General features: G+C 57.2%; 1 protein-coding gene across 2 annotated transcripts in view; it reads right to left on the bottom strand.

The window, feature by feature from the left end:
* CNTFR (ciliary neurotrophic factor receptor) overlaps positions 1–14,342 on the bottom strand; it is a 40,360-nt gene that overhangs the window by 829 nt on the left and 25,189 nt on the right. For both annotated transcript variants that reach the window (XM_079789599.1, XM_079789600.1), the window contains 5 exons: positions 12,534–12,767; positions 5,988–6,105; positions 5,702–5,868; positions 4,466–4,629; positions 907–1,087 (listed from right to left, as the gene is read on the bottom strand). In XM_079789599.1, coding sequence (XP_079645725.1) covers positions 907–1,087; positions 4,466–4,629; positions 5,702–5,868; positions 5,988–6,105; positions 12,534–12,767 — 864 coding nt within the window. The remainder of the gene's footprint in view (positions 1–906; positions 1,088–4,465; positions 4,630–5,701; positions 5,869–5,987; positions 6,106–12,533; positions 12,768–14,342) is intronic.

The following is a 14,342-nucleotide window of genomic DNA, read 5'->3' as shown; positions in this document are numbered from 1 at the left end:
AAACTCAGGGCAGGGCCGGGGCTGGAGATTCGTGAGGAGCTCTGTTCCTGCTTCCGGCATCACAGCAGCACTGACTCCCCATCAGACCGCCCCTGCCTCCCCCATCAGGCAGATCCTGGTTCCCCGAGGCTTAGAGATGATCCCTCTACCCAACGGCCTCCACCAAGAACGTCCAGACAGCAAGAACCAGGAACAACCCGGCTGGTGTGGCTCCGTGGTTGAGCGTTGAGCTATGAACCAGGAGGTCACGGTCCAGGGCATATGCTCGAGTTGCAGGCTCGATCCCCAATGGGGGGCATGCAGGAGGCAGTTGATCAGTGATTCTCATCACTGATGTTTCTATCTCTTTCTCCCTCTCCTTCCTCTCTGAAATCAGTTACACACACACACAGACACACACACACACTGAGTGGCCAGATTATTATTTCTGAATGCATAATAATCTGGTCACTCAGTGTGTGTGTGTGTGTGTGTGTGTGTATTGGAGGCCCGGTACATGAATTCGTGTATGGGTGGGGTTTGGCCAGCCTGGCGGGGGGGGGGGGGGGGGGACATGGGCTGTTGGCTGGCCTGCCTGCTGTTTGAACTCCTGGTCGAGGGGACAATTTGCATATTAGCCTTTTATTATATAGGATATACACTGAGTGGCCAGGTTATTATGCGTTCAGAGATCATAATAATCTGGCCACTCAGTGTGTGTGTGTGTGTGTGTGTGTGTGTGTGTGTGTGTGTGTTTATTTACTTATTTATTTTTTTAAAAAAGAACCAGGAACAGTAGGGGCTGGACAGACAAGTGGAAATGTGGCAGCCACAGCTGAGGGTCAGAGGGTCCAAGGCCCAGGAAGAGTTGGAGGGAGCAGGACAAAGCCAGGCAGCAATGCAGGCTGGGGGTGGGGACAGGCTCACCGGGAGCCTGGGCCTCCGTGGTGAGGTGTCGTGGCTCCTCAGTCCAGGGTGTGGCGTGGGCAGCCACGCTCCAGTCGCTCCATGTCCCGATCTCATTGTCCTTGGCTGCCACCTGGATGATGTACTCCTTCCCAGCGTAGGCATCCGTGATGGTGTGTGCTGTGCCATCGGACAGCTCCACCTGCAGCCAGACCACAGGGGTGGGGTGGGGGTGGGGGTGGGCGGTGGGAGGGACCCCTGGGAGTCAGGAGAGTGAGGCACCCCCAGAGGAAGTGAGAACGCTTCTGGGGAGAGGAGTGAAGACACCCCGGGGAGGAATGAAGATTCCCCTGGGAGAGTGAGGGGACATTGAGAATATTCCTGCGGGAGAATAAAGACACCTCAGGGAGGAGACCCCCAGGGGGGAGGACGGTCCGGAGGAGAGGGAGGAAATCTGCAGGGTGACTGGAAGCACCCCTAGGGGAGAATAAAGGGGAACTCTCATCGGTGTTTGGGCTCTGCGGTCATCCCAGCTCGGTCACAAACCCCCGCCCGAGACCTGTCCTCAGTCCCAGCCTGGAGGTGACGAGAGTGACAGGGTGAGGCAGGACGGCACTGTGCTGCCCGCTCCCGCCCAGGAGCAGTTCAGAGGAAGGTTACAGACACAGATGAGGAGCTAGGCTGCCTCAGTCCAAATTCTAGCTCCGTTCCCTACCAGCTAGGTGACAGGCCACTTGACTCCCACAGGCCTCGCGGTCCTCATCTGTAAAACGGTGTTAACGACCCATCTCGCGGAGTTGTAATGAGGACTCACGCACATGGGAAGCACCAGACTTCCGTCAGCTCTGTCACGAGTGCCCAGCGCACCCACCAGCCTGGCCCCATCTGGCCTCCCCTCCAGAAGGCCTCAATGTGGTTATGGCCCTGCCTGAGGCGGAAAGGGGTGGGGGCGGCTCCAGGGTGGCAGGACAGCAGGACAGCTGCTCCGTTTCCTCCTCGAGGCATCACCACCCACCCCCGCCCCAGCCGGCCTTATCAAGCAGGTCTCCCCATCCCCACCCTGCAGGCCGGCCTGCCTGCCTGTCCAGCGCCCCTCCCAGGCCCAGGCGGAGCTCTGGTTCATCTCAGCGGCACCCGCCGCCTCATTAAGCCGCCTCGTAAACAGGGGCAGCCGGTGGGGGTGGCGGAGGAGGGGGCTGCTCTGGGCCACGTCTGGCCTCGGGGCTTCTTTGGTCCCCGTTCGAATCTCCTCCCACCCCCCACCCCCTCCCCCGCTACACCCCACCCTAGAAAACTGGGGTCTGTGCTACCTGCCCTAAGAGGCTGTGAGTACATACAGGCATGCGTGTGTATGTGTATCTGTGTCAGTCCAAGTGAAGTGGGAAGCCCCTCCTATTCCCTCTGAGCCTGTGGCCCTGAGGCAAGAGGCACTGGTCAAGGTCAGGGTCAGGGTGAAAACCACGTTGGGCCCAGATCTGGGCTTAGTAAGTCCATCGCCCAGCTCTGGAAGATAGTTGGGCCCCCCAGACCCTCCTCTCCTGGAGTTGGGCTCCAGTTCCATCTCTGGTCCCCAGTCCCCTTTTGCTCTGCAAAGACTCCCTCTGGCTGAGCAGCCCCAGCTCCTTCAGCTCCTCCTTCCTCTTAACCGGACTCAGCCCCCAAGCCCCTCCTTTGACTGTCTCCCAGACCTCCACATCTGCCTTTCCCCAAAGGAAGAGCCATGGGGAGCAGATCAAATTACCCCTTGGTGGGCCCATGGTGGGCACCATACCTCCAGGAATGTGTCTCAGAAGCCCAATGCCCTGCAGCAGCCACAGCTCCTAGGCCTGGGCCCTTCTTGCTAGGTTGTCACTAATCCCTTAATCCACCTCCTTAAGAGAATGGATCTTCAATTGGCAGGGATTCCAGTAGCTGGCTTTGGCCTCACCCCTGAGTCCTCCATCCAGTCTCCCGGCCTCCCTGCCGAGTTAGGGCCAGAGCAGAAGACCCTGGGAAGGGAAACCCAAGCTGGGTCCCAGTATTTGCCTCCCCCTTGTCCACGGGCAGACAGCCCCTGCCAGGCCTCACGGTGCCCATGGATTCCTGGACTGTATCTCTCATTTCCTCCTGAAAATCCAAGTGATGTTTTTCTCTGCTCTCCCCCTCCACCCCCTTCACCCCCAATTATACACCTGCCTCTCTCTCTAAGATCAAGAATCAGGGAGAGAAGATCCTCTTCAGAGCAAAACGCAAGTTCAAAAAAGCCATTAAATCTGGCCAACCGCAATGCCAATGAGACGTGGAATAGGGCTAGCATGTGCCACAAGCCACGCATATTCGTGCCACAGAGCCCCACGCAGTTTGCTCTGCCCACCTCAGTGTGGGGTCGACCCTGCCCATGGTGCAAGCCAGTGCGCGGCTTTGAAGTGTTAGTCACATGCATGTATGCAGCGTGGTTCCTCCCGAGGACCACGTGTGTGTGTGCATGTTCCCGTGTGTGTGGTGGGCAGTATGCCAGGTCCACTGCAAGGCGTGTGCGCTGCGACGCGCGCGGGGCTGCTGCCTGTAGCTCGTTAGCCGGGGAGGGGGGCTTGTGAAACTAGACCCTGGTTATTAGCAATGCATTAGGCTTGGGCAGCTGGCCAGGCGGGAGGGACTCCGGACTCTGTCAGGGAACATGTGAGCGTGTGAGCAGCCTTTGTGGGGGCCAGGCCTGCAACCCGGACAGGCATCCTGGAATCGAATTACGCACTTTAAAGGCTAGCTGGGAGGCGGGCATGAGGAGATGGGGCTGGAGCCTGGTGGATGCGGTGGGGGTACAAGTTGACCCCCAGGTGCCAACCTGGCTTGCCCCATGGGGCACCCTCCCAGCCCCAGCCCTAGCGCACGGACCTCGTGGGCCAAACACAGCGCCCACAACCCGATGGACCCAGGGCTGTCAAGGAGAAAGAACCTCAAGTATGTCCCAAACCCCCTGTCTGCTCCCCAGAGCGCTCCATCATAGCTTGATTAACATCCCAGACCACAGCTTGACCCACACTATCTATCCCTTGTCCACTGCTTAGTTCCCAGCCCAGGCCACCTTCTGACCCATAACCTTAAGTTGACCCCTACGCTAAATCTGACTTTGGAGTCCTGACACTAGTCATGGCCTGAACTCACACCCTGCACCAAACTTGACTCCACTGCCTAATTCTGACCCTTTGAGCCCATCTGTGAGTCCTTGAGGACGGGACTGTCCTGGACGCTGGGTCCAGCACAGGCCCAGAGACTGGGCCACAGTGTAAGAGGGAGATGCCTGATCAGGGCTGAGAGCCAGAAGTCAGGAAGCTGCCTGCCCTGCCTGCCATCTCCCTTCCAGCGTCTTCTCTACAACCCTAGGGAGCCACAAAGACAGATGTGTTCCCATCTCATTGGAGCCACCAGGAACCCTTCAGGGCCTTAGAGAGGACACCTCCCTCAGCTCCATCCACCTCCCAGGCCCGCCTGGTGGCTTCCCCCCTCAGAAAGCCTGTCCTCAGGCTTCACACTGGAACAGTTACCAGGGGGGATACAGACACTCGGGTTCTGGGCAGGGCCGGGGAGGGGAAGGGGAACTCACATGCTGCCACTGGTCCTGGATGAGGGGTCGGTAGCGCAGAAAGAACTTGAGAGGAAAGGACTCGGGGTCGGGCCAGGTGGAGGGGGTCTGCCATGTCACCTCTAGCCGGCGAGGGTTGCTGGGCACCGGCCGGGCTACCACGTTTTCTGGAGGATCCGGCTTCACTGTTCAGGAGACGTAGCTTTGTTACCACACTAATCTCTGAGAACGACCGGCCCCCATGTCCGCCACCTCACGTCACCAACCACCGTCATCATCATCACGGTTGCCATCCCTCTTCTCCGTTAAGTCTGGCAACACCATTAACAGCCATTTCATTCCCTTCACCTCACATGACTGTCATTATAGTCACTGTCACTAGCTCATGATGTCAACATCCCAAATTTCATTCCATCATCCCCACCCATCCTTACGATGACCAGTATCCCAATTACTAAGCCTATACGATGGTTCTGCCAGCACCCCCATCGTCACCTGGATCACCCCCTCCTGCACCGGCATCATACACTCCCCCCCAAGCCTGGCTTTTCACTTCAACTTTCCCATTTCCAAACTGAGACATGGCCTCCCTTAGAAGAGTCTGGGTTTGAAGTTGCTCTGTGGGACAAGGCTGAAAGACAGTCCACAGGTGTGCAGATCTGGGTTGGAGGTAGGCTGAGGATTTGATGGGCGCATATAAGGGCCCAGCTCATGTAGAAACGGTCTGCCTGGGGACCCAACCACGGGGTGGGGAGGCAAGCAGAGGGTCTGGCTGGGTCTGGCTAGCAGTAAGAGAAGGCAGGAGGTCTGTCCGGGATGGAGCAGAGATAGGCAGAGGGTCTGGCGGGGGTGGGGGTTGGGGAGAGTGCAGTATCTGTCCCACTCCTGTCTCCTGTTCTGACACCTCATTCATCACAGGCCGTAAGGAAGCTATTAGTGTGTGCGTGGGGGGGTGGAGGCTGCAGCTGCACAAGGGTCTGGCCCAGGCCCCCTTCCCCCTCCTGAATGCTGTGGGAGCCAGAGAGATGATGGGAAGAGTTGCTGGAGAGGTCTCTCGGCCTCTGCAGGTAAAGGACACTCACTCCGATGTCTATAGGTATATACACATGCCACGCATATATGCACACGTGTGTATATATACCATATAGACCTGTGCGCACATGTGAACATCCCACCAATGTTCATATATACCTCTGGCACATACCTACTCACACACTCCCACTGAAGTAGGCAGCGGGCCCCCCTCTTCCCACGTACCAATGGTGAACTCGTCAAAGGTGATGGCTGTGGCGTTGTGGCCCAGGGCATTGCTGACACTTATGGAGACCTTGTACTTGATGGTGGAGAACAGGTGCATGTAGCGGATGTGGCAGCGGTTCTTGAGGGCTGGGTCCTTCTCACAGACCATGATTTTGGAGCCGTGCCTGGGGAGGGGTGAGGCCCAGGCACTGTTACCAAAATCAAGGGTCAGGTGGGGCGGGGGGTGGGGTGGGGAGAGGTCAGAGGTCAGGGTTGTAACTGGGTCGCAGGCGTGTCTACTCACATCACAGTCACATTGAAGGTGTTGGGGATGTAGGTGGGGACGGGCAGATGCCAGCTGCAGTAGAAGCCCTTGGGGTAAGTGTTGGAGCGGCAGCTGAGCACGGGCTCCCGTGGCGGCACTGGGGTGAAGACAGCATGGTCAAGGCATTCTTGGAGCCCCCAGCCCCCTGGACTGGTATGGGGACAGGTGGGCCCCAGAACCCCAGCTCTCCCCCTCCAACCCATCAGCAATGCCAGAGGTTGGGGCGGGGGGACTGTCAGCGAGGGTCTGAGGCTTCCCAGGCCACAGAGAGCCAGATGTTTAATTAAAGAAAAACAAGGGCTGTAAGGAGAGGGAGCACCCCCCACCTGCTCAATGGAGGCGGGAACTGTGGGGAGCAGGGGGCTGCGGGCCTCAGCTCATCAATCACAGGATGGAGGTGATGTCTGGGGGAATCAGACCAACCCCATCTCCTGCCACACTGTGTCCATCCCCAAACTGTGTGACAGAGGCCGGAAGGAGTCTGGTTGCTGGGATGATCAGGGTGCACTCCCTGGAGAAGACACCCCAGGCTTCCTCTCAGAAGAGAATGAGAAACATGAGGACACGCCTGGTGGTTCCACAGGAAGAACAGCATTGGGTGGCTGCCCACGTTTGTATCTGTACGTGTCTGCATGTGTGGGCATGTTACATGTATGACACGAACAAGTGACCCGTGATGGGATGTAGGTACACGTGTAGGAGCACCTATGTGCATGGCTCTCAGTGTGCCCACATATGATTGCACGTGTGCATTTGCCTATTGAGAGGAAGCTGCTGTTTTCTTGGTGGGGACCTCATCGCAGCCCTCACCCTGGCTTCTCCATCAGAGACCCTTTAAGAAGCCCTTTACTTCGAAATGGGGAGGCCCAGAGAGGGAGAGGGCCCTGCCTGGGGTCACACAGCAAGTCAAAGCTGGGACACTACCCCCGGATGGGGATACCACCTACAGGACCACACAAATACACTTGGGGCGTCTTTTCTGCTGTCTAACCACACACTGATGCCATGAGCACTTAGCCCAGCTGTCCTACCCTCAGGCACTGGGCAAGGCGTGAGGACAGCCGGCTCAGGTTCCTGGAAGGAGGCAGCTTCTGTGATCCGACCCAGGCAAGGAATGTCCTCAGTGGCTCCAGGGACACTGACACCTCCCTGCCGTGCCCCCTCCCTCCCTCCCCGCCCCCTGCCTGACAGGTGGACAGGAAATAGGAGGGGGCAGTTCAATAAGCCAGGGGCGGTGAAGGGGAGTGCATGCCTATGCTTGCTGAGTGGCCACGGTGACACATGGGAACTGTGGGCTTTCGTCCACAGTGTGCACGTGACTGTGAGTGACTCAGTGTGATTGTGTGTACATACATGTCCAGCATGTGTGAGTATGTACGTATGTATTTGTGCTGACCCCCCGGCGCCCCATCTGGCTTTGCAGCCGGAGAGAGGAGGGGCTCCGAGGCATCGGGGAAGCTCCGGTGTCGCAGGTGGAGTGGGCAGTGCTGTGGGCAGAGGCAGCTGCATGCCCCAGGCCCGCGAGGGAAAGCCGGAGCCCAGCTGAGCCCCCACGAGGGGCAACCTGCATTCTGCTCCCTGCTGTCTGCCTCCCCCGGAAGCCTTCCTGGCCCCGTGTCCATCTCATGTCTGTTTCATGTTCATCCTGTGTGCCTCTCGTATCCCTTCCCTATTTGCCCAGGGGCACAGAGGCGTGGGGTGGGGGTGGGGTGGGGGGCGGCCAAGGACACAGGAAGTGCCTTGTGGGGGCCTGTGGGCCAGGCCAGAGTTGGCAGCCACCCCAGGAGGAAAGGACATTCCGAGGTCGGCTGAAAAGCTTCCACTCCTCCCTTCTGCCGCCACCCCCCCTCACCCCCAGCTTCAAAGGAGAAGGGCGCTGGGGGGGAGGGTGGGGGGGTGGGGACTGAAGCCTGCAGAGTCAGCTAGCTCCCTGCCGCCTGGGACTCTCGGGAGGGCAGAGCGGGCCATGGCACTGGCCTCACAGGCCCCCTCCCCCGGCCGGCCTCCCCACTGACCAGCCTCTCCCATTCCTCAGACCATCGTCCCCCCTCAAACCAGCCTCCCCCTCCAACAAGTTTCCCTCTCTAACTGGGCAGGTCATGGAGGGCTGGGGGGCCAGGCAGGGCTTTGTCTGTCATCTGGCTATTCCTGCCTGGCCCTGGGCCCTGAGTAGGGAAGGGCTTGGGTTTCCTGACAGGGACCAGGTTTCTCAGAGGGAAAAGGAGGAAAGAAAAACAAAGAAAAGGAAGAAAAGGAGTGACTTGCTGCAGCTGGAGCCCAGCTGAGGGGCCGGGTGGGCGGAGGTGGGGGTGCTGCGAGAGACCAAGTGTGAGGCTGTGGGACAGTGTGCGAGCAGGAGGCCTGCTGCGAGTGCAGTTTTTTAAGACAGTGCAGTCGTGAGGCTGTGTGTGTAACTCTTGAGAGGCTTCGTGTGTGTGACTGAGACGCTGGGCAGTCGTGGAACTGTGTGATTGGCTGTGTGTGTGACTCAGGGAAAGGCTGCTCGAGTTTGAGACCGTCTATGTGTGTAAGGCTGTGCAGGGGGCACCCTGCAAGTGCATGTGTAAATGTGCTGCCAGGTCTGGAACACAGTGACAGCAAGACTGCATACCTGAGACACTGTATGCAAGATGGAGTTTGAGCCTGAATGTATTTTTCAAACTGGGTGTGGGAAGGTGCCCAGAATTCTAAGTGTGTTCACATGTATGAGCTGAACACTGTGTGAGAGCGTGCTAGAAAGAGCTCACAGGCACACACATCTTATGAGCTTGGGCGTGTTCCGGATGCCCAGGCATCCCGAGTTGCCTCTTGTGGGGACTCCTGAGATGTCCAATGATGCCGTCCAAGTGGCAGGGTGTCCCTGGGTCCCATGCGGGGCTCTGTGTGCGTGCGCGTGTGTGTGCGTGTGCCCTCGCTGGCCCGGGCTTTGTTTGTTTTCCTCCTAATTGGCTTGTTTTTCCATGTCCAGCCCACCAAACCGCATGTTTTTCCTCTCATCTCGCCAGCCCGCCTGGGCTGGAGCCCCCGGCATGCACGAGGCCTGCCCGAGGCCCAGAGAGGAAGGAGGGGCAGGCGGCCCACAACCCTGGCCAGCCCAGATCAGGCTGGGCAGGGCAGGACCCCTCCAGCTCCAGCCCTGCCCAGGCCCTACCCACACCCCTCCTGCCTGGCATTCAAGGGCCATGGCCTGTCCCAACCTCATCTTGTGGCATCCCTTGATATACCCCAACTTCTGGACTCCCAAATGCTCCCCCTTCCCCCCCCACCTCCCACAGGCTGCTCTTTCCTTCCCAGCCAACAGGGCTGAGGGCAAAGTAATGCTGAACCAGGGGGTCTGGAGCCTCCATCCTAACCAATCAAACACAAATGTTAAAAAACTGGATAAGGAACTGTCCAATTTAAAGTTGGCGGATTAATCCTTGATTTGTTTTAGCTTTATAAACAGAATGACACTGCATCAGCTGTGTCTAGTAAACAAAAGACTATTAAAGGGAACCCTGTGATCCTATTTACTAATGGGGGGAGAGCAGGGGTGGGCGCCTTCATCGTCCTGGGCAGGAGACTCCTCAGGGCTGTTTGTGGGGATCCACCTGAGGGCAGGAAGGTGGATCAAGAGAAAGCAATTCAGGGATCAGTCTGATTAAGAGGACTTTCAACAGAATATTTTATTTTATTGTTTTCGTTAATCCTCGCCCAAGGATATTTTCCCATTGATTTTTAGGAAGTGGAATGGAGGGAGGCTGGGGAGACACACAGAGAGAAACACTGATGTGAGAGAGACACATCCATTGGCTGCCTCCCGCACGTGCCCCAACCGGGCAGGGGATCCAGCCTGCAACCGAGGTACGTGCCCTTGACTGAAATCGAACCCGGGACCCTTCAGTCCATGGGCCAATGCTCTATCCACTGAGCAAAACCGGCCAGGACTCAACAAAATATTTTTATGATCAGGTTCCTGTGGAAATAGAGACTTAAAAATCATGTATGTTTAGGATAAACATTAAATAATTTTTGTTTTGAATGACCCACAAATCAGGGGTAAATGTGTCCTGTTCTCTGAGTGCTGGCAAGAAGGATAATTTGATATTGAGTGTTGCCAAACCCAGTCTCTTGTTACTAATAGAAAGTGACTGAGACAATCATGATTAATGTCCCCTATTCCTCTGGCCAGCTCTTTAGGAGGAAATAAGGCAATGGGAGATAAGTACCTGTTACTAATGCCACAGCCAATTCACGGCCAGCTGTTCTCCGACAGGCAGGGCCTGGGAGTGGTCAGGACTATATGTAAAAGGTCTGGGCTCTGGTCACAACAGGGCAGCTGTGGGCATGTCCTGTGTGTACGGACTCCAGTAATGACTTCTAGACCAATTCCTTCAAAGAGACCAAGTCATCAGGAATGGGGGCCCCGTGTCACCCAAGGCCCAGCCATGACTGCCAACCTTGTCCATCCTGAAGACTTGTGGGAAATCAACTGAGAAGTCAGGAGTGTGAGTGACAATGCCAAGTTGGCCTCATCCTTCTTGCTTCACACTCAGTATATGCAACCTCCCCACCCCAACCTCCAGCAAGGCGGGGGTGGGGGGGTAAGGGGGTGGGGGAGGGGCTGAATTCTCCACTTGGGGTGGGTCGGGTGGGTCGTGGAGGATCCTCTAGGCTGGTCCTGCATTTCTAGGTCTGGACAACAGGGGTCACTCCACCCCTGGCTTGCAACTAAGCTGTTTGGCAAGGAAAGCCTTCTCTAGAGTTTAAACATATCAAACAAAGGCTTTTGTGAGGAAAGGAACATCCCCACCAAAATATATTCCACCCCTCCTCCAGCCCTACTGGGGGGTCCGTGTTTTTGTGGAGGACCCTGAGCAACCCTTCAATCTAACATTCCCCATGGTTTTCCACACCAATCTCCTGACAGGGGGCAAGGGTCTGCTTCCGGGACCCTCAAGCATCTCCTCCCCTCAGTAGCTGCCAGGGAGAGTAAAGAAACCATCTTCAGACAGTGGGGGGGCGTCACCAAATTGGCATGAGGCCAGAGACGCTTGAATCTTTGGCTCAAGGAGAAAATAAATAAAGCTGTTTCTGCATAGTTATTCTGTCCATGAGAGCCTCTAGCTGGGATCTCGATGCTGACCCTCAGCAACACTGATAACCTTACCCTTCCGACTTCTCCAAAGTCTTCTGCGAAACCCCATTCACCTGGGCTTCCCTCTACCTTCCTGCTGGCTCCTTCTCTCTTTGTGGCTCATTTCTCTCCACCAACACCTTGCACCGTGATCGTCTTCGGGGTTTATTCTGGGTCCTCTTCTCTCCACATCCCACAATCTCTCCCTTGGCCATCTCATCCCTCCCATGGCCTGAACGCTGACAGCTCCCTAAATTCCCATCTCCAGCCCAGATCTCTCCCTTGAATCCCAGACCATTAGATTCACTGGCGACCAGCCATCAACTCCTGGTTGTCGCCCAAGGACCCCAACAAATGTGTCCACAGCGGATATGGACGGTGCCACAGATCCCTCCCCCATACGCGGTGCTTCTGCAGTTATTTGCCTAAGAGCTTTCTTTGGCCACCAAAGCCTGCATTGCCTGCTGATGCACCAGGCCAAAAGTGCTGGAGAATGAACAGCATCCCCGCCCCCCACCCCAGGAGAATCCCCCACCAAGGATGGGCAGGAGTTGGTGTGTAAGCACCCAAGCTCCCTCAGCCCTCTGGCAGGAGACCTCTGAGGCTCACGTTCTGCCTGGGCGGCCAGAGTTCCCCCAATGGACTAAGCTCCAGTAGCCCAGACTTCGTGGCTGGTAACTTTTCAGTGACTAACTTAACTTCCTATCGTTTTCCCATTCCCCTAAGGTGTTTCCGTCACCTGACAAATAAACTACTGGCATATGAATTCTCATCTTGGGAGCTGATTCCAGGGAAACCAAGAGACACTGTCCAAACGGAACCTACTATCTTCTGCTCCAATGGACCCTCCTACTGTGCCTTTGTTGCAGTGATTGGTACCGCCAGTTGTCTTGACTCCTCTTGCTCTGCTCTCCTGTCCCCACCTCCACTCCTCCTTTCCTGGGCCTCCCCTAGTGCCCGTAACTATACCTGTATAACCCCAGGCCCTATTTCCCTCCGTAAGGCTCTCATGGCCATCCCCTGAGAGCATACAGTGCAATGTGACTGCTCCCGCTCTGAGCTGTGACCCCGGGATTACTCCCCACCAGGCCCCAAATGGGCCATGACCTACCAGCCCTCCTCTACCCATCTTGACATAGGAACAGGATTTCAGGATCTCAAAGACTTCTGGGGTTCGGGGGGAGGTACATGTGCAAAATAGCCAGGGGTCCGGACTCAGTGGGCAAGACTTGGCTCAGAGGTCAGAAGAACAGGCTGGGATGGAATCAGAGGGCAAGGGCCAGGACGTGGCAGCCCTCCTCCCCTCACCAACAGGAAGGGGACCTGATCTAGGCCAAGGGTCTGGGCCTCACTGACAACCCGTTTGAGTGAAGTAGGAGATCGGATGAGGGGTTGGGAGCAACACTTACAGCCCACATGTAGAAGGACTTGGTGGCGCGGGTGCCAGGAGTCACGGTGGAAGCAGGCATAGAGGCCGCTGTGGCCCAGTTCCAGGCCCCGGAGCACGAGCTGAGAGCCATTGAGCAGGTCTGGGGCCAGGTCTGTCCCGTTTACCTGCCACATCACAGCTGCGTCCCAGTTGGCTGTGCCACATGGCAGAGTCACGTCCGAGCCCAGGCGCTCGTACTGCACGTGGGGTGCCTCTGTGGGGGTGGGGAGGACACAGAGCAAAAGGAACAGGTCACAGCCGTGCCCAGGTGAGAGCCTGTGAATGTGCACGAGTGAGGAGTCCAGGCCAAGATGCTCTGGGTCTGACGGTGTGAGCGTCTTGGGGAGATGAGGAGTGTGCAGAATGTCTCCAAGGCTGTGCAAGTGCACAGGTATGTGAGTGTCTCCAAAATTGTGTTTGAATGAGTGATTTTCTCTGTGTGTGTGTGTGTGTGTGTGTGTGTGTGTGTGGTGTGTGTGTGTGTGAGAGAGAGAGAGAGAGAGAGAGAGAGAGAGAGAGGGAGGGAGATTGTGTAGAGTACTGGGAAGTATTTCAGAACTCAGTGAAAACCCAGTTCACCTCTAGTCCCTAGGTCCTTTAAAAAACTTTCCTGACCCCATGACCCTAACCCTCTTACCACCAACAGGCCCAGCCCCAGTCACTGACATCTGCTACCCAGGCAAGCTGGAGCTGAGGGGCCCCATTCCTGGACTCCTTTCTCTGTCTTTCCCCATCTGTTTCTCTTCCCCATCCTTATCTCTTTCTGTCTTGCCTTTCTCTCTCTCTCCCCCTCTGGCCTTCCTGACAAGCCCCACCTCCCCACCCGCAAGCAGACATCCAGGGCCTGGGCAGCAGTAGAAGGGAGAATGGGCTGGGTGGAGGACAGGAGCCCTAGGGAACTCCTGGCAGCTGTCAACTTCATGAGGCAGGAACTGCTTGGGGTGGGGGTGGGGGAGTGCTGGGACTGAGGGAGCTCTCTGACCATTCCTCTCCTGCCCCCAGGAGGGGCCTGTCAGAGCCAAAAGCAAACCCCAGCCCTGGCCTCAGCAACCCAGGCGTGATGGACAGAGCCCAGGAGACTGGAGTGGAAGGGCGGGAGGGAGCACCTGTCGAGAGGCAGCGCTAGGTGGGGGAGGCATGTGGGACAGAGAAGTCCCAGACACCCATCTACAGACACCAGCAGAGAAACAGGCACCGAGAGCCGGGAGATGCAAATCTACTCTCTGCATCCTGCCCCCCAAGTCTGGAAGGACAGATGCTTCCCTGGTCTCAGCCAGATCTGTGGAGTGAGGGTAAGAAGAAGGGGGGGAAGGGGAGGAGTCTGGGTGGGGGGGCTGCGGGATCCCTCGTTAACACTCGCTCAAGTCTCCCCTCAGAGAGCTACCCCACTGAGTTAGGAAATTTTCAGAGGCAGCTCCTGTTAACGAGCCAATTAAGTTGGGCCAGTGGCCTCTTAATTAGACTTGTTAACACCACCAGGACCGCAGGGGGCAGGGATCCCCCTATGTCACCAGCCACCCCTTCCCTCCATCGCAGCCCCCTCCCCGTCCTGCTTTTCTCTGTGCTGCTGGAACATCTGTCCCTGTTTGTTGCCTCTGTCGGCCTCCCTGTGCTGGGGTCTCTCCATAGCTCCAGGTCTCTCCCCCGCTGCCTGTCTCCTGCTTGTCTCCGTCTTGCCCCTCTCTGAGCCTCCCCGGCCCTGTCGGAGGAGAGGGAAGCAGGAAACCCAGCCAGCCCTGACCATTCGTCTGTGGGGCCTGGGACCAGCCGAACGGAGGATGAACGGGGC

Source organism: Cnephaeus nilssonii, assembly GCF_951640355.1.
Source record: "Cnephaeus nilssonii genome assembly, chromosome: 14".
NCBI lineage: Eukaryota > Metazoa > Chordata > Mammalia > Chiroptera > Vespertilionidae > Cnephaeus > Cnephaeus nilssonii.
Note: the sequence above shows the minus strand (reverse complement) of the source record. Positions and strands in the feature narration are given on the sequence as shown.